Source organism: Salvelinus alpinus, chromosome 32 (genome assembly GCF_045679555.1).
Source record: "Salvelinus alpinus chromosome 32, SLU_Salpinus.1, whole genome shotgun sequence".
Classification (NCBI taxonomy): domain Eukaryota; kingdom Metazoa; phylum Chordata; class Actinopteri; order Salmoniformes; family Salmonidae; genus Salvelinus; species Salvelinus alpinus.
The window spans coordinates 183747-204709 of NC_092117.1; the positions used below are offsets into that span (position 1 = coordinate 183747).

General features: G+C 42.4%; 1 protein-coding gene across 1 annotated transcript in view; it reads left to right on the forward strand.

Moving 5' to 3' along the window:
* LOC139562358 (RPE-retinal G protein-coupled receptor-like) overlaps positions 1 to 20963 on the forward strand; it is a 46102-nt gene that overhangs the window by 21015 nt on the left and 4124 nt on the right. Inside the window, exons 4-5 of the mRNA XM_071380031.1 lie at positions 13152 to 13305; positions 15086 to 15203. Of these exons, the coding sequence (XP_071236132.1) occupies positions 13152 to 13305; positions 15086 to 15203 (272 nt within the window). The remainder of the gene's footprint in view (positions 1 to 13151; positions 13306 to 15085; positions 15204 to 20963) is intronic.

Sequence of the window (20963 nt, forward strand, 5' to 3'; positions counted from 1 at the left end):
GGAGATGGTAGTTAAGGTTGCAAGTTCCTTAACATGTGCTTCAGTGCCTTGTTATTTTCCTTTGACTGTATCCCAACCCCAGACATGTTCTGAACCCATGCAGCTCGGCCGGACCCGTCTATCTCCAGAGGAGAGGCAGCGGTGTGTCGATACTAGGAGCTGTCTATACTGTGGCCAGGTTGGTCACCTGGTTTCCACTTGTTCCCTGCATCCAGTAAGAAAAGCCTCGGGCGATATGGGAAAAATACTATTGGGTCAAATCGCCCATCTTCCCTCAGACCCCTGTTTGAGGCCAACCTTGTGTGGCAGAGTCAGGCTTTTCCTCTAGCTGCTCTTATAGATTCAGGTGCCTACGAGAGCTTTTTGGACCGAGGTGTTGTCAACCAGTTGGGCCTGGACACTGTTCCACTTAATTCACCTCTCGATGCCTACGCTCTCAATGGTAAGCTTCTCTCCCGTGTCTGTGATAAAACCGTTCCAGTCATCCTGCGTCTTTCTCGTAATCACCAAGAAAAGATCAGTTTCCACATAATCAACAGTCCCTATTCTCCTCTGGTTCTGGGCCATCCATGGTTAAAACTACACAACCCACAGATTGACTGGACCACCAGGAGGGTTACTACTTGGAGTACATTTTGTCATTACAATTGTCTACATTCTGTCCTTCCACCTGCCTTGTCTGTACCCCAGTCCATTCCAGAACCCCCGGACCTGTCTTCTGTTCCTCCAGAGTATCACAGTTTACCTCCTGTGTTCAGTAAGCACCACACCCCGTCTCTGCCGCCTCATCGCTCGTACGACTGTGCTATTGACCTCCAGCCTGGAGGTCCCCTCACCAGTAGCAGGTTATATAATCTTTCTCACCCCAGATCTAAGAATACCATGCCTGACACTTTCTTCCATCAGTTCATCGCAGACAACACAGGTACCAAGCCAGAAACCATTATACCATCCTCCTGCATCATTGCTGCTGTCTCCTGGGAGATCGAGTCCCTAGTTCGTCAGGCTCAGCTGAACCAGTCTGGTCCAGGAAACGGTCCTTGTAAGGCTCAGTTCATGCCAGATTCAGTTTGCTCTGAAATTCTTCAGTGGGCCCATGCTACTCACCTCACCTGTCACCCTGCCGTTGCTGTGCTTCAGCTCCAGTCTACACTCCAGGTTAAAAGATTCCCAAGATGGCAGCATGTCAAGTCGTTTGTCTGTGACTAGTACATTTTAACCTACTAATAACCAATTTATTTATGGTTGCGTAACTTCGTTGTTGTGTAGTGCAAACTATTTTATTTTTGCTGGTGTAAAGATTACGGGTCCTCCTCAACTCGGTACTTCATTACTTGAAGTTTACCAAAGTAACCCTATCTCTGGCTGGCCTGAGTTCCTCCTTCGTCCGCGGAGTGTCTTGTCCAAGCTGCTCCTTTTTGCTCTTCGCCTGGCTGTCAGTGGCAGCTCAACAATCCCCAACCCGTTCTCTCTATCGCCCTCAACACCCAATCTACTCACACGCGCAAACACTCACATTCAGACTCATACATACACGCTGTCCCTCTCTCTCATTTTGTCAGAGAAAATGACAATTTACGTGGTATTGCTTTGTGCACTTACTTTACTGAACTCTGGAGAAAACGAACATTGTCGCAGGGTGAGTACATCTGACAATGTGCTCTCCCGTCCATTAGACATTTTGTCGGCAGGAACTCGCTCTTTTTTACTCGGTCCACTCGTCCAAGTGCCGATGCATTTGTGGCATGGTGTGAACAGTACGAATTTGTGTCACTACCAAAGTCTAATGGTTTTAAATGACTGTTTTGTATTGTCTGGAAACTTACTTGTAGAATTCGCTTGCAGTAGGTCTCTTAAAAAAGAGAAGCCGTGCAAGGTTATTAAACAGAGGTGCCTAGTTATTCTTCTTTTGTTGATATCAGGTAACGTGCAACCTAACCCTGGCCCTGTGCTGCAATGTCTCCAAACCCCCTCTGATTTTAAATCAAGATCTGGTTTTGGTATTTTTAATTTCAATGTATGCAGCCTGTTGTCAAATTGATGGGGTTAGGATTTGGGCTAAATCAACTGATGCTGATGTAATTGTGTTTTCTGAAACCTGGCTCAGCAAGTCTGTTTTTGATAAGGATATTTGTATAAGTGGTTACAATGTTTATCGCACTGATCGGGTTAAGACAGGTGGGGGTGTGGCTATATATGTAAAATCTAAATTCCATGTAAGTGTGGCAAAGTCTGAAACTATTTGTAAACAGTTGGAATTTCTTGCTTTGAATATTGAGGTTTCAAAGGGCCGCTCTATAACTGTGATTGGCTGTTATAGACCCCCCTCTGCTCTCGGTGATGCATTTTCTTCTTTGACGCACCTTATGTCTAAACTTCTTTACAGTGAAATGATCTTGATTGGTGATCTCAACTGGTGTTGGTTAAAGCCGGTGTCTGATGATTTAAAAATGTTTTGTAATTCTATGAATCTTACCCAGTTGATTAACTCACCCACTCGCCCAAATCTTAAATGCCCAGATAAATCTACCCTGATTGATTTGATATTGACAAATGTTCCACATAAATATTCTGCGGTTGGTGTTTTTTCAATCAATCAATCAATTTTATTTTATATAGCCCTTCGTACATCAGCTAATATCTCGAAGTGCTGTACAGACACCCAGCCTAAAACCCCAAACAGCTAGTAATGCAGGTGTAGAAGCACGGTGGCTAGGAAAAACTCCCTAGAAAGGCCAAAACCTAGGAAGAAACCTAGAGAGGAACCAGGCTATGAGGGGTGGCCAGTCCTCTTCTGGCTGTGCCGGGTGGAGATTATAACAGAACTATGCCAAGATGTTCAAAAATGTTCATAAGTGACAAGCATGGTCAAATAATAATCATGAATAATTTTCAGTTGGCTTTTCATAGCCAATCATCAAGAGTTGAAAAACAACAGGTCTGGGACAGGTGGCGGTTCCATAACCGCAGGCAGAACAGCTGAAACTGGAATAGCAGCAAGGCCAGGCGGACTGGGGACAGCAAGGAGTCACCACGGGCGGCAGTCCCGACGCATGGTCCTAGGGCCCAGGTCCTCCGAGAGAAAGAAAGAGAGAAGGAGAAAATCAGAGAGAGACAAGATTTTCAAAATGTTCATAAATGACAAGCATGGTCAAATAATAATCAGGAATAAATCTCAGTTGGCTTTTCATAGCCGATCATTAAGAGTTGAAAACAGCAGGTCTGGGACAGGTAGGGGTTCCATAACCGCAGGCAGAACAGTTGAAACTGGAATAGCAGCAAGGCCAGGCGGACTGGGGACAGCAAGGAGTCACCACGGCCGGTAGTCCCGACGTATGGTCCTAGGGCTCAGGTCCTCCGAGAGAAAGAAAGAGAGAAGGAGAAAATCAGAGAGAGCCAAGATTTTCAAAATGTTCATAAATGACAAGCATGGTCAAATAATAATCAGGAATAAATCTGTTGGCTTTTCATAGCCGATCATTAAGAGTTGAAAACAGCAGGTCTGGGACAGGTAGGGGTTCCGTAACCGCAGGCAGAACAGTTGAAACTGGAATAGCAGCAAGGCCAGGCGGACTGGGGACAGCAAGGTGTCATCATGCCCGGTAGTCCTGACGTATGGTCCTAGGGCTCAGGTTCTCACAGAGAAAGAGAGAACGAGAGAATTAGAGAGAGCATACTTAAATTCACACAGGACACTGGATAAGACAGGAGAAGTACTCCAGGTAACCAACTGACCCTAGCCCCCCGACACATAAACTACTGCAGCATAAATACTGGAGGCTGAGACAGGAGCGGTCAGGAGACACTGTGGCCCCATCCGAAGAAACCCCCGGACAGGGCCAAACAGGAAGGATATAACCCCACCCACTTTGCCAAAGCACAGCCCCCGCACCACTAGAGGGAAATCCTCAACCACCAACTTACAATCCTGAGACAAGGCCGAGTATAGCCCACAAAGGTCTCCACCACAGCACAAACCAAGGGGGGGCGCCAACCCAGACAGGAAGATCACGTCAGTAACTCAACCCACTCAAGTGACGCACCCCTCCTAGGGACGGCATGAAAGAGCACCAGCAAGCCAGTGACTCAGCCCCTGTAACAGGGTTAGAGGCAGAGAATCCCAGTGGAGAGAGGGGAACCGGCCTGGCAGAGACAGCAAGGGCGGTTCGTTGCTCCAGAGCCTTTCCGTTCACCTTCACACTCCTGGGCCAGACTACACTCAATCACACTCTCCTTCCGTGGCCTCCAATTGCTCTTAAATACAAGTAAAACTAAATGCATGCTCTTCAACCGATCGCTGCCTGCACCTGCCCGCCTGTCCAACATCACTACTCTGGACGGCTCTGACTTAGAATATGTGGACAACTACAAATACCTAGGTGTCTGGTTAGACTGTAAACTCTCCTTCCAGACTCACATCAAACATCTCCAATCCAAAGTCAAATCTAGAATTGGCTTCCTATTCCGCAACAAAGCATCCTTTACTCATGCTGCCAAACATACCCTTGTAAAACTGACCATCCTACCAATCCTCGACTTCGGTGATGTCATTTACAAAATAGCCTCCAAAACCCTACTCAATAAATTGGATGCAGTCTATCACAGTGCCATCTGTTTTGTCACCAAAGCCCCATATACTACCCACCACTGCGACCTGTACACTCTCGTTGGCTGGCCCTCGCTTCATACTCGTCGCCAAACCCACTGGTTCCAGGTAATCTACAAGACCCTGCTAGGTAAAGTCCCCCCTTATCTCAGCTCGCTGGTCACCATAGCCGCACCTACCTGTAGCACGCGCTCCAGCAGGTATATCTCTCTAGTCACCCCCAAAACCAATTCTTCCTTTGGACGCCTCTCCTTCCAGTTCTCTGCTGCCAATGACTGGAACGAACTACAAAAATCTCTGAAACTGGAAACACTTATCTCCCTCACTAGCTTTAAGCACCAGCTGTCAGAGCAGCTCATAGATTACTGCACCTGTACATAGCCCATCTATAATTTAGCCCAAACAACTACCTCTTTACCTACTGTATTTATTTATTTATTTATTTTGCTCCTTTGCACCCCATTATTTCTGTCTCTACTTTGCGCTTTCTTCCACTGCAAACCAACCATTCCAGTGTTTTTTAGTTTTTATTTTACTTGCTGTGTTGTATTCACTTCGCCTCCATGGCCTTTTTATATTTTTATTTATTTATACATATATTTGTTTGCCTTCACCTCCCTTATCTCACCTCACTTGCTCACATTGTATATAGACTTATTTTTTTCACTGTATTATTGACTATATGTTTGTTTTACTCCATGTGTAACTATGTGTTGTTGTATGTGTCGAACTGCTTTGCTTTATCTTGGCCAGGTCGCAATTGTAAATGAGAACGTGTTCTCAATTTGCCTACCTGGTTAAATAAATAAAATAAATAAATAAAAATCATATGACCTACTGAAGAGATAAGTCTTCAGTAAAGACTTAAAGGTTGAGACCGAGTCTGCGTCTCTCACATGGGTAGGCAGACTGTTCCATAAAAATGGAGATCTATAGGAGAAAGCCCTGCCTCCCGCTGTTTGCTTAGAAATTTTAGGGACAATTAGGAGGCCTGCGTCTTGTGACCGTAGCGTACGTATTGGTATGTACGGCAGGACCAACTCGGAAAGATAGGTAGGAGCAAGCCCATGTAACGCTTTATAGGTTAACAGTAAAACCTTGAAATCAGCCCTTGCCTTAACAGGAAGCCAGTGTAGGGAAGCTAGCACTGGAGTAATATGATCAAATTTCTTGGTTCTAGTCAGGATTCTAGCAGCCGTATTTAGCACTAACTGAAGTTTATTTAGTGCTTTATCCGGGTAGCCGGAAAGTAGAGCATTGCAGTAGTCTAACCTAGAAGTAACAAATGCATGGATTAATTTTTCTGCATCATTTTTGGACAGAAAATTTCTAATTTTTGCAATGTTACGTAGATGGAAAAAAGCTGTCCTTGAAACAGTCTTGATATGTTCGTCAAAAGAGAGATCAGGGTCAAGAGTAACGCCGAGGTCCTTCACAGTTTTATTTGAGACGACTTTACAACCATCAAGATGAATTGTCAGATTTAACAGAAGATCTCTTTGTTTCTTGGGACCTAGAACAAGCATCTCTGTTTTGTCTGAGTTTAAAAGTAGAAAGTTTTCAGCCATCCACTTCCTTATGTCTGAAACACAGGCTTCTAGCGAGGGCAATTTTGGGGCTTCACCATGTTTCATTGAAATGTACAGCTGTGTGTCATCCGCATAGCAGTGAAAGTTAACATTATGTTTTCGAATAACATCCCCAAGAGGTAAAATATATAGTGAAAACAATAGTGGTCCTAAAACGGAACCTTGAGGAACACCGAAATGTACAGTTGATTTGTCAGAGGACAGACCATTCACAGAGACAAACTGATATCTTTCCGACAGGTAAGATCTAAACCAGGCCAGAACTTGTCCGTGTAGACCAATTTGGGTTTTCAGTCTCTCCAAAAGAATGTGGTGATCGATGGTGTCAAAGGCAGCACTAAGGTCTAGTAGCACGAGGACAGATGCAGAGCCTCGGTCAGACGCCATTAAAAGGTCATTTACCACCTTCACAAGTGCAGTCTCAGTGCTATGATGGGGTCTAAAACCAGACTGAAGCATTTCGTATACATTGTTTGTCTTCAGAAAGGCAGTGAGTTGCTGCGCAACAGCTTTTTCTAAAATTTTTGAGAGGAATGGAAGATTCAATATAGGCCGATAGTTTTTTATATTTTCCGGGTCAAGGTTTGGCTTTTTCAAGAGAGGCTTTATCACTGCCACTTTTAGTGAGTTTGGTACACATCCGGTGGATAGAGAGCTGTTTATTATGTTCAACATAGGAGGGCCAAGCACAGGAAGCAGCTCCTTCAGCAGTTTAGTAGGAATAGGATCCAGTATGCAGCTTGAAGGTTTAGAGGCCATGATTATTTTCATCATTGTGTCAAGAGATATAGTACTAAAACACTTAAGTGTCTCTCCCGATCCCAGGCCCTCGCAGAGCTGTGCAGATCCAGGACAGCTAAGCCCTGGAGGAATACGCAGATTCAAAGAGGAGTCCGTAATTTGCTTTCTAATGGTCATGATCTTTTCCTCAAAGAAGTTCATGAATTTATTACTGCTGAAGTGAAAGCCATCCTCTCTTGGGGAATGCTGCTTTTTAGTTAGTTTCGCAACAGTATCAAAAAGAAATTTTGGATTGTTCTTATTTTCCCTGATTAAGTTGGAAAAGTAGGATGATCGAGCAGCAGTGAGGGCTCTTCGGTACTGCACGGTACTGTCTTTCCAAGCTAGTCGGAAGACTTCCAGTTTGGTGTGGCGCCATTTCCGTTCCAATTTCCTGGAAGCTTGCTTCAAAGCTCGGGTATTTTCTGTATACCAGGGAGCTAGTTTCTTATGACAAATGTTTTTCGTTTTTAGGGGTGCAACTGCATCTAGGGTATTGCGCAAGGTTAAATTGAGTTCCTCAGTTAGGTGGTTAACTGATTTTTGTCCTCTGACGTCCTTGGGTAGGCAGAAGGAGTCTGGAAGGGCATCAAGGAATTTTTGTGTTGTCTGAGAATTTATAGCACGACTTTTGATGCTCCTTGGTTGGGGTCTGAGCAGATTATTTGTTGCGATTGCAAACGTAATAAAATGGTGGTCCGATAGTCCAGGATTATGTGGAAAAACATTAAGATCTACAACATTTATTCCATGGGACAAAACTAGGTCCAGAGTATGACTGTGGCAGTGAGTAGGTCCAGAGACATGTTGGACAAAACCCACTGAGTCGATGATGGCTCCGAAAGACTTTTGGAGTGGGTCTGTGGACTTCTCCATGTGAATATTAAAATCACCAAAAATTAGAATATGATCTGCTATGACTACAAGGTCCGATAGGAATTCAGGGAACTCAGAGAGGAACGCTGTATATGGCCCAGGAGGCCTGTAAACAGTAGCTATAAAAAGTGATTGAGTAGGCTGCATAGATTTCATGACTAGAAGCTCAAAAGACGAAAACGCCATATTTTTTTTTGTAAATTGAAATTTGCTATCGTTTTTTGTAATGATTTAAGTGACCATTGTGCTGTTGTTGCTGTTAGAAATACTAAGGTTCCAAAGACAAACCCACGTTTTATTCGTAAGAGAAATTTGAAGTGTTTTAATGAGCAGGCTTTCTTTCATGATTTGTTTTATTTTGACTGGAGCAGATTGAGCTTATCCCTGATGTGGAAACTGCCTGGATATTCTTTCATGATGTTTTTTTCCAAATAGTAAACAAACATGCCCCATTCCGCAGGTTCAGGGTTAAAGGACGGGATAATCCATGGTTTTCTTCTGAGCTGTCTTGTATTATTCACGACCGTAATCTAGCCTGGGCTAAAGCACGGAAATTTTGTTCTGATGCTGATTGGCTTATTTTTAGGCAGTTACGAAACAAGTGTTATTTTCTTCTCAGGAAGGCCAAGTCTGAATATTTTATGTCTGTTACCACTGATAACCTGAATGAACCTAGAAAGTTTTGGAATGCTATTAAGTCTATGTCTGGTAACAGTAATGTTAATGAATTACCGCCATGTGTTTTGAAGGACTCTGTTGCTATATATGACAAAACTGAAATGCTGAATTGTTTCAATGAGCACTTTGTATCATCTGGTAGGCTGTTTGATTCAGTGTCCTCTGTCTCTGTACAACCCTGTGTGGATGAACCAGTGAGAGCTGGTCAAACTTTTAGCTTTTTGCCATTCTCAGTGCAGGTGGTACATAAAGCCCTGAAATCCTTAGATAAAAGAAAGCCTGCAGGTCCTGATCTTTGGATCCCTGCTTTTTAAAACTGGCAGCTGATTTCATAGCTGAACCACTTACATATCTGTTCAATCTAACCCTGGAATGTAATGAAATTCCAAAGATCTGGAAATCAGAATTTGTCCTACCACTTTTAAAAGGGGGAGATCCAACTCTTTTAAATAATTATAGGCCAATCTCAAAGCTGTCACCCCTGGTGAAAATACTTGAAACCCTTGTAAGTGAACAGCTAAAATAGGTTTTATTTACTAGCTCTATTTTATCAATGTACCAATCGGGCTTCAGGAAGAAGCATAGCACAATTACAGCAGCCATGAAGGTTTTAAATTATATCACTGAAGCCCTTGACAAAAAACAGCACTGTGTCTCACTTTTTATTGATCTCTCTAAGGCTTTTGATACAGTTGATCATGCTATACTCAGGCAGAGATTGTTGAGTGTAGGTCTTTCGGAGCATGCAGTTGCATGGTTTGCTAACTATCTATCTGATAGAACTCAGTGCACTCAATTTGATGGGCTTATGTCTGTTAAATTGTCTGTCCTTAATGGTGTGCCCCAAGGCTCTGTACTTGGTCCTCTCTTATTCACTATTTATATAAATGATTTAGACAAAAATGTTCAAAATGCACAACTTCATTTTTATGCTGATGATACTGTTATTTACTGTTGTGCCTCGTCTCTTACAAAAGCTTTCCAGAACTTGCAAACTGCTTTTTATACTGTTCAACATACCTTGTGTCAATTGAAGCTTATCCTCAATACTGACAAAACTAAACTAATGGTCTTTTCTAATGCAAGAAATAGACCTCTGAACCTTTCACCTATTACTACCTTTCAGGGCAAGGAGATTGAGGTTGTAACCTCATATAAATATCTTGGAATTCTAATTGATGATGGCCTCTCTTTTAAATTGCATATTCAACAACTTACAAAAAAATTGAAGCTGAAATTGGGATTTTATTTTAGGAATAAGGCCTGTTTTTCTTTTGAAGCCAGAAGGAGGCTAGTATCAGCTACATTTATGCCTTTACTAGACTATGGGGATATTTTATATATGAATGCTTCCGCACAGTGTTTGAGATCAATTGACACTCTTTACCATGGCACTTTGAGATTTATTTTAAACTGCAAAACCCTTACGCACCACTGCACTTTGTATACCAGGGTTGGCTGGCCTTCTCTAGTCACTGGTATACTTTTATTTACAAAGCCGTTTTGGGTTTACTACCTTTTTATTTGGGCATTCTTATTGATCAGAAATGTACTCTCTTCGTTCGCTGGACTTTATCCTGCTAACTGTTCCAAATGTCCGAACTGAATTTGGTAAAAGGGGTTTTATGTACTCTGCGCCATCATCTTGGAACACCTTACAAAATACTTTTAAACTGGAAGAATTTGTCCCGATTGGTGTTTTTAAATCACTGATGAAGGATTTTGAGGCTGATTCCCTGACCTGTCAATGTTTTTAATTTGCTGTTTTTGATTTTGTTATACTCTTGTGAATTCAATGGTTTTTACTAGATTACTTGTAGTTTTTCATGTCTGTCTGTAATTTTTGTAATGACTTGGTGCTGCCTATCTTGGCCAGGACGCTCTTGAAAAGATATTTTAAATCTCAATGAGCCCTTCCTGGTTAAATAAAGGTAAAAAAATCAAAATAAGTGGCGCCTGTAGAGGGAGGGGTACTGTCACATCTGCTCCTGCCACACCCCCTAGTGGTCATCCGGTGTCTGCTTTACCTGCAGCCATTCTCTCTCTCTCGACATTGAGACTGGTGTTTTGTGGGTACTATTTAATGAAGCTGCTAGTTGAGGACTTGTGAGGTGTCTGTTTCTCAAACAAGACACTCTAATGTATTTGTCCTCTTGCTCAGTTGTGCACCGGGGCCTCCCACTGCTCCTTCTATTCTGGATAAAGCCAGTTTGCACTGTTCTGTGAAGGGAGTAGTACACAGTGTTGTACGAGATCTTCAGTTTCTTGTCCATTTTGAGCCTGTAATCGAACCCACAAATGCTGATGATCCAGATACTCAACTAGTCTTAAGAAAGCCAGTTTTATTGCTTCTTTAAACAGAACAACAGTTTTCAGCTGTGTTATTAACATAATTGCAAAAGGGTTTTCTAATGATCAATTAAAATGATAAAGTTTGATTAGCTAACACAACGTGCCATTGGGACACAGGAGTGATGGTTACTGATAATGGGCCTCTGTACGCCTATGTGGATATTCCATAAAAAATCTGCCGTTTCCAGCTACAATAGTCATACATTGTATTTCTGATCAATTTGATGTTATTTTAATGGACAAAAAATGTGCTTTTCTTTCGAAAACAAAGACATTTCTAAGTGACCCCAAACTTTTGAACGGCAGTGTATGTATGTCTGTGTGTATATATACACTGCTCAAAAAAATAAAGGGAACACTTAAACAACACAATGTAACTCCAAGTCAATCACACTTCTGTGAAATCAAACTGTCCAACCCAGCAGCAGGACCGCTACCTCCGCCTTTGTGCAAGGAGGTGCACTGCCAGAGCCCTGCAAAATGACCTCCAGCAGGCCACAAATGTGCATGTGTCAGCATATGGTCTCACAAGGGCTCTGAGGATCTCATCTCGGTACCTAATGGCAGTCAGGCTACCTCTGGCGAGCACATGGAGGGCTGTGCGGCCCCACAAAGAAATGCCACCCCACACCATGACTGACCCACCGCCAAACCGGTCATGCTGCAGGATGGTGCAGGCAGCAGAACGTTCTCCACGGCGTCTCCAGACTCTGTCACGTCTGTCACATGTGCTCATGTGCTCAGTGTGAACCTGCTCTCATCTGTGAAGAGCACAGGGCGCCAGTGGCGAATTTGCTAATCTTGGTGTTCTCTGGCAAATGCCAAACGTCCTGCACGGTGTTTGGCTGTATGCACAACCCCCACCTGTGGACGTCGGGCCCTCATACCACCCTCATGGAGTCTGTTTCTGACCGTTTGAGCAGACACATGCAATTTTGTGTCCTGCTGGAGGTCATTTTGCAGGGCTCTGGCAGTGCTCCTCCTGCTCAAAGGCGGAGGTAGCGGTCCTGCTGCTGGGTTGTTGCCCTCCTACGGCCTCCTCCACGTCTCCTGATGTACTGGCCTGTCTCCTGGTAGCGCCTCCATGCTCTGGACACTACGCTGACAGACCCAGCAAACCTTCTTGCCACAGCTCGCATTGATGTGCCATCCTGGATGAGCTTCACTACCTGAGCCACTTGTGTGGGTTGTAGACTCCGTCTCATGCTACCACTAGAGTGAGAGCACCGCCAGCATTCAAAATTGACCAAAACATCAGCCAGGAAGCATAGGAACTGAGGTGTGGTCTGTGGTCACCACCTGCAGAATCACTCCTTTATTGGGGGTGTCTGGCTAATTGCCTATAATTTCCACCTTTTGTCTATTCCATTTGCACAACAGCATGTGAAATTTATTGTCAATCAGTGCTGCTTCCTAAGTGGACAGTTTGATTTCACAGAAGTGTGATTGAGTTGGAGTTACATTGTGTTGTTTAAGTGTTCCCTTTATTTTTTTGAGCAGTGTATATATTCATATACTGTGTATATATTTCCATTGTTCTTATATTTGTTACTTTCATCCCCGGTAAGTACCTGCATTAATTAGGCCCTGTATGTGGCCAACAACTGGCCAATGGGAAGCATTTTGTTTTGTTGTATTTCAAGCAAATAGTAAACCAATATTAACCATGTTGAGCTTAGACCTACTTCAAGACAAGGATCAACATGAATTGTATTATATTACAACCCTTATCTCTTCTCATTCTTTGGGTATGTCGCAGATGGAATTTGTGATTTGAAACCATAAAATCTGTGGAATTACATCCAATAAAACAAAATACAGCTACAATTGAGGAAATATGAAGACAACCCTTAAAGGTTTTATTATGAACACTTCCTCAGAGATTCCCTCTTGTCCTGCCCTACCAAAAATGTACATGTTAAAATCAAAATAATACAATAATTACACATTTTATTGTAACACGTAAAACATGCATTCTACTGGTCTGTGTGTTCACAGCTAGTTTGAAGTACATTTTTTGTTTATTTTATGAATGTGTTGTATATCTGTCTGGTCCTGGAAAGCAATGGGGGTGAGGGGATATTTCATATATACATTGGAATGGTGGAGAGTAACGGTGTGTGTTGTGCTCATAGAAATACAATAATAAAAATATATTTCTGAGCACAGCACACACCTTTACTCTCCCTCTCCATTCCAATGGGAAATATACATTATTGAAATAGAATCTATTCTAATCATTGTATTTCTATGGTTGTGCTTCTCATCAGGGACAAAGCTACAGTGGAGCAGTGCCATCACTCTGACTATCTTCATCTGGCTGTTCACCGCCTTCTGGTCCGCCATGCCCCTCATCGGCTGGGGAGAGTATGACTACGAACCCCTCAGAACCTGCTGTACTCTGGACTACAGCAAAGGAGACAGGTCACGAACACACCCACATACCTGCACATGCACATGGACTACAGCAAGGAGACATAACACACAAACATCTTCACAAGTGGCAAAAAGACAGATTGATGGGCAGACAGACATACGCGCGTACACACACACACACACACACAAAAATACAAATACAAAAAAACATGGCCTACAACAAGGGAGACAGGTCATACACACATACAAATCAGAAATACATTACTGTTCAAAAGTTTGGGGTCACTTAGAAATGTCCTTGTTTTTGAAAGAAAAACACATTTTCTGTCCATTAAAATAACATCAAATTGATCAGAAATACAGTGTAGACATCGTTAATGTTGTAAATGACTATTGTAGCTGGAAACGGCAGATTTTTTTTATGGAATATCTACATAGGCACGTGCTACAGCGGGTATATCTCACTGGTCACCCCCAATGCCAATTCTTCCTTTGGCCGTCTCTCCTTCCAGTTCTCTGCTGCCAATGACTGGAACAAACTGCAAAAATCTTTGAAGCTGGAGACTCTTACCTCCCTCACTAGCTTTAAGCACCAGCTGTCAGAGCAGCTCACAGATCACTGCATAGCTCATCTGTAAATAGCCCATCCAATCTACATCATCCCCATACTGTATTTATTTATTTATTTTGCTCCTTTGCACCCCAGTATCTCTACTTGCAGATTCATCTTCTGCACATCCTACCATTCCAGTGTTTAATTGCTATATTGTAATTACTTTGCCACCATGGCCTATTTATTGCCTTACCTCTCTTATCCTACATCATTTGCACATGCTGTATATAGATTTTTCTACTGTATTATTGATTGTATGTTTGTTTATTCCATGTGTAACTCTGTGTTGTTGTATGTGTCGAACTGCTTTGCTTTATCTAGCCCAGGTCGCAGTTGCAAATGAGAACTTGTTCTCAACTAGCCTACCTGGTTAAATAAAGGTGAAATAAAAAATAAAATAAATAAATAGGCGTACAGACGCCCATTATCAGCAACCATCACTGTTGTGTTCCAATGGCACATTGTGTTAGCTAATCCAAGTTTTTCATTTTAAAAGGCTAATTGATCATTCGAAAACCCTTTGGCAATTATGTTAGCACAACTGAAAACTGTTGTTCTGATTAAAGTCCTTTAGATTAGTTGAGTATCTGGAGCATCAGCATTTGTGGGTTTGATTACAGGCTCAAAATGGCCAGAATCAAAGACCTTTCTTCCTAAACTCGTCAGTCTATTCTTGTTCTGAGAAATTAAGGCTATTCCATGCTAGAAATTGCCAGGAATCTGAAGATCTTGTACAACGCTGTGTACTACTCCCGTCACAGAGCAGTGCAAACTGTCTTTAACCAGAATAGCCTTTTAAAATTATTAACTTGGATTAGCTAACACAACGTGCCATTGGAACACAGGAGGGATGGATGCTGATAATGGGCCTCTGTACACCTATGAAGATATTCCATAAAAAATCTGCCGTTTCCAGCTAAAATAGTCAATTACAACATTAACAATGTCTACACTGTATTTCTGATAAATTTGATGTTCTTTTACTGGACAAAAAATGTGTTTTTCATTCGAAAACAAGGACATTTCTAAGTGACCCCAATCTTTTGAACGGTTGTGTACATCATTGCCAAAACCTTCCGCCCTGCCATGTCTATCAACCTTAGTACAGTACATGGTTTTCAGAGTATTGTCTCTTTCTGTAGTGTAAAACATCCATTTTGGCTCCCCAGATGCACTTGTTTCATAACATCCTCTGTTCTTTCTTCTCCTAAACAGGAACTATGTGTCCTACCTCATCCCCATGGCCATTTTCAACATGGCCGTCCAGACCTTTGTTGTCATTACCTCCTACAAGTCCATTGGCCAGAAGTTCAAGAAGACCGGAAATGCCAGGGTAAGAAGTGTTAACTTCTACTGCCTCAGAAACCCGGATCCGGGAGCACCCCCCACCCCCCCCACACTGATTAGCATAGCTAGCATAGCTTCACAAGTAAATAGTAGCATCTAAATATCATTAAATCACAAGTCCAAGACACCAGATGAAAGATACAGATCTTGTCAATAAACCCATCATTTCTGTTTTTTAAAATGTTTTACAGGGAAGACACAATATGTAAATCTATTAGCTAACCACGTTAGCAAAATACACCATCTTTCTTTGTCCACCATTTTCTCTCTCCACCACTAGCTATCACCAATTCGGCTAAACTAAGATATTGATAGCCACAAACCAAGAAAAAAACTCATCAGATGACAGTCTGATAACATATTTATGGTATAGGATAGGTGTTGTTAGAAAAAAGTGCATATTTCAGGTAGAAATCACAGTTTACAATTGCACCGACCATCACAAATCGACTAGAATTACTAGATAGAGCAACGTGTATGACCAATTTACTCATCATAAAACATTTCATAAAAATAGACAAAGCATAGCAATGGAAAGACACAGTTCTTGTGATTTCAGACCATATTTCAGATTTTCTAAGCGTTTTTCAGCGAAAACACAATAAATCGATAAGTTAGCATACCACATGTGCAAACGTTAGTAGAGCATGAATTCAAGGCAAAGGGAGCTATAACGTTATCATCGCCAAAATATATTAATTTTTTCACTAACCTTCTCAGAATTCTTCCGATGACACCTGTAACATCATTTTACAACATACATATACAGTTTGTTCGAAAATGTGCATATTTAGCCATACAAAACCGTGGTTATACAATGGAAATAGTCACAACTCAAGCCTCAATATGTCTGACGTCATCTATCAGAGTGATCTAGTTTAATTGAAAGCTAATCATATACTTGACTAAAAAATACAGGGTTGACAGGAATCGAAAGACAAATTAGTTCTTAATGCAACCGCTGACTTACATTTTTAAAATTATCCTTACTTTTCAATACAGGGTTCGCCAAGTGAAGCTATACCAAACAAAATGGCGAAATATGCGTTTAAAATATTTCGACATAACAACGATTTATCATATTAAATATTGCTTACTTTGAGCTGTTCTTCCATCAGATTCTTGGGCAATGTATCCTTTCTATGTTATAAATTTCTTTTGGTCGATAGATGTCCTCTGTCCTTCGAAATGTCCACTACCAACGACCGAGACCCCCGAAACGTTCCCAAAGCTAAAAAGTGCACTACAAAGAAATTCCTCAGAATCGCACTAAACGGATATAAATTGCTATAAAACGGTTCAAATTAACTACATTATGATGTTTTTAACAACTATAACGAGTAAAAACATGACCAGAGAAATATTACTGGTTAAACAACGATTTGGAATGAGGCAAGTCGAAATAACACAACGACAAGGTTCCAGTTTAACAACGTTTACTAAACCGTATTAGCACACTACATGGTTGCCATTGCACTCAGGCCAGGTTCATCAACAACAAGACTGCTGCGCAGGCCCACTAATAACAAAGTGATAGCCTGTAATAACATTAAATATAGGGATACTTAAATCATGAACTTAACAAGAAGCATGTCCACTATTATTGTCATACATGGCCCTGTTCCGATACTGTCAACATGCACCCTTCCCTCCTTGCTACCTTGAAGGAATCACTGCTCTAACATGAATTGATAGGTGAATGCAAGTGAATCATAGATTATATTTCCAGATTTCACAGAACCAGTCATGTCAAATCAGTGATACCTTCAAAGATTGCTGCATTTAAAAAGTATCCACTCAGTTCCAAACCCAAAATGTTCCCCCTGTCTATCGATGACTGACCACTGCTTATTTGAGTACTAGGGAGGAGAAACAATCCCTATAGTGCTAATGTTAATCTATTTAGTCTTTTCAGCCCTGCAAGGTGTAGACCAGGGGTGGGAAATTCCAGTCCTGGAGGGCCTGATTGGTGTCACAGTTTTGCAGCAGCCCCAGCTAACACACCTGACTCCAATAATCACCTAATCATGATCTTCAGTTTAGAATGCAATTTGAATCATCAGCTGTGTTTGCTAGGGATGGAGAAAAAGTGTGAAACCAATTAGGCCCTCGAGGACTGGAGTTGCCCACCCCTGGTGTAGACCATTTAGGCCCCATGGTTTGGAATGCAGCCACTGTGCCTTAAAGGAATCCATTGTACTGTTGAATAGACACAGTAGACTAGTAGAGTATACTGTAGGTCCCACCACTAGGGCAGTGGCGGTCCAGAACTGTTGTCAGCCTGTGATTGTCAAGCAAATAACTGCCGGTTTCACGGTAATTGACTGGTAATGTACATCTTCTGACTACCACACATAGCCTACAAGCCACTAATGCAGACATTTGGAACCTCTACATTTTAAAAAGTCTAATAAATCTATTTAATATAGCTTACACCATCACAATAAATCCATTATTTAATTTAGACAGATCTAAAGAAACATCATATGAAGAAAATCTAGTCTATTTCAGAAGAACAGAATAGCAAACTGCTGTCCTTATGTTAGGCCCCGATCTGACTATGCCATATGGCTTTGGGCTACACTAGTTCATTTAGCAGACAAGATTTGCTTAAAATTCCTTGTATTCTTCATACTATAAAATAAAATAATATAAAATAATGACAATTGAACATACCTGAATAAAATAAAAAGGATATTTTCTCCAAACGATTTCCGAGAGTGTGCGCATTCTATTCTGTGTTGAGCAGTTAACAAAGAAACAGGTCCTCCTGTATGCTTAATTTGTAGTTATTTATGTAACTTTAGTTGGTGATACAAACGTTAGGCTATATGTTGTGATTTTTAAAACATTCTAAGGCTGCATGATGCGACTAAATGTTCCAAACATACTCTGGAACAGTTGTGGGATGCGATAGATCCCAAATTAATACAACCACCGGCATCAAAAAATCAAAAAAAGCAATGAGGCTGATGCAACAGATCAAGACTTAAAATGTTGATAAACTCTTAGGCTATTTCTTCACATTATAAGCGCAGCAATACACACACGGCAGTAGGCTATAAGCGTGAATGTTCCAAAATGCTATCAATTAGTGGGAAAAAAACATTCTCAAAGTTGACCGCAAATGCGATTATTTATGCAATGCTTTATTATAAAGGCCATTTGATGGTGAAAATGATCTCCCCCAACCTTGAAACTCACACACTGCCTATGAATGCCAGTTAGGCTCTACACCGGTTGTAAAGCGGATTAATGTGCTTAATTTTAAGAAGTTATTTGGCCACTTTATTTATGATACAAACCATATAAATACACTGCTCAAAAAAATAAAGGGAACACTTAAACAACACAATGTAACTCCAAGTCAATCACACTTCTGTGAAATCAAACTGTCCACTTAGGAAGCAACACTGATTGACAATACATTTCTAATGCTGTTGTGCAAATGGAATAGACAACAGGTGGAAATTATAGACAATTAGCAAGACACCCCCAATGGTTCTGCAGGTGGTGACCACAGACCACTTCTCAGTTCCTATGCTTCCTGGCTGATGTTTTGGTCACTTTTGAATGCTGGCGGTGTTTTCACTCTAGTGGTAGCATGAGACGGAGTCTACAACCCACACAAGTGGCTCAGGTAGTGCAGCTCATCCAGGATGGCACATCAATGCGAGCTGTGGCAAGAAGGTTTGCTGTGTCTGTCAGCGTAGTGTCCAGAGCATGGAGGCGCTACCAGGAGACAGGCCAGTACATCAGGAGACGTGGAGGAGGCCGTAGGAGGGCAACAACCCAGCAGCAGGACCGCTACCTCCGCCTTTGTGCAAGGAGGAGCACTGCCAGAGCCCTGCAAAATGACTTCCAGCAGGCCACAAATGTGCATGTGTCTGCTCAAACGGTCAGAAACAGACTCCATGAGGGTGGTATGAGGGCCCGACGTCCACAGGTGGGGGTTGTGCTTACAGCCCAACACCGTGCAGGACGTTTGGCATTTGCCAGAGAACACCAAGATTGGCAAATTCTCCACTGGCGCCCTGTGCTCTTCACAGATGAAAGCAGGTTCACACACACATGTGACAGACGTGACAGAGTCTGGAGACGCCGTGGAGAACGTTCTGCTGCCTGCAACATCCTCCAGCATGACCGGTTTGGCGGTGGGTCAGTCATGGTGTGGGGTGGCATTTCTTTGGGGGGCCGCACAGCCCTCCATGTGCTCGCCAGAGGTAGCCTGACTGCCATTAGGTACCGAGATGAGATCCTCAGACCCCTTGTGAGACCATATGCTGGTGCGGTTGGCCCTGGGTTCCTCCTAATGCAAGACAATGCTAGACCTCATGTGGCTGGAGTGTGTCAGCAGTTCCTGCAAGAGGAAGGCATTGATGCTATGGACTGGCCCGCCCGTTCCCCAGACCTGAATCCAATTGAGCACATCTGGGACATCATGTCTCGCTCCATCCACCAACGCCACGTTGCACCACAGACTGTCCAGGAGTTGGCGGATGCTTTAGTCCAGGTCTGGGAAGAGATCCCTCAGGAGACCATCCGCCACCTCATCAGGAGCATGCCCAGGCGTTGTAGGGAGGTCATACAGGCACGTGGAGGCCACACACACTACTGAGCCTCATTTTGACTTGTTCTAAGGACATTACATCAAAGTTGGATCAGCCTGTAGTGTGGTTTTCCACTTTAATTTTGAGTGTGACTCCAAATCCAGACCTCCATGGGTTGATAAATTTGATTTCCATTGATAATTTTTGTGTGATTCTGTTGTCAGCACATTCAACTATGTAAAGAAAAAAGTATTTAATAAGAATATTTCATTCATTCAGATCTAGGATGTGTTATTTTAGTGTTCCCTTTATTTTTTTGAGCAGTGTATATAGGCCTATGGGCTAGGCTACTCCTGTGTGACTACAATTTGAAAAAGTAGAGAAAAAAAGGCATGCATTGTTTCTTGCCATCAAATCAAACTTTATTTGTCACATGCGCCGAATACAACAAGTGTAGACTTTACTGTGAAATGTTTACTTACAAGCCCTTAACAGTGCAGTTCAAGAAGAGTTAAGAAAATATTTACCATGTAGACTAAAATAAAAAGCAATAATAAACAGTAACACAATAAGAATAACAATAACGAGGCTATATACAGGGGGCACCGGTACCGAGTCGGTGTGCGGGGGTACAGGCTAGTTGAGGTCATTTGTACATGTAGGTGGGTGTGAAGTGACTATGCATAGATAATAAACAGCAAGTAGCAGCAGTGTACAAAAGGGAGGGGGGGTCAATGTAAATTGTCCGGTGGTGATTTTAGTAATTGTATAGCAGTCTTATGGCTTGGGGGTAGAAGCTGTTGAGGAGCCTTTTGGTCCTAGACTTGGCACTCCGGTATCGCTTGCCGTGTGGTAGCAGAGAAAATAGTCTATAACTTGGGTGACAGGAGTCTCTGACAATTTTATGGGCTTTCTTCTGACACCGCCTATTGTATAGGTCCTGGATGGCAGGAAGCTTGGCCCCAGTGATGTACTGGGCCGTACGCACTACACTCACGGTCAGATGCCGAGCAGTTGCCATACCAGGCGGTGATGCAACCGGTCAGGATGCTCTCGATGGTACAGCTGTAGAACCTTTTGAGGATCTGGGGACCCATGCCACATTTTCAGTCTCCTGAGGGGGAAAAGGTTTTGTCATGCCCTCTTCACAACTGTCTTGGTATGTTTGGACCATGATAGTTCGTTGGTGATGTGGA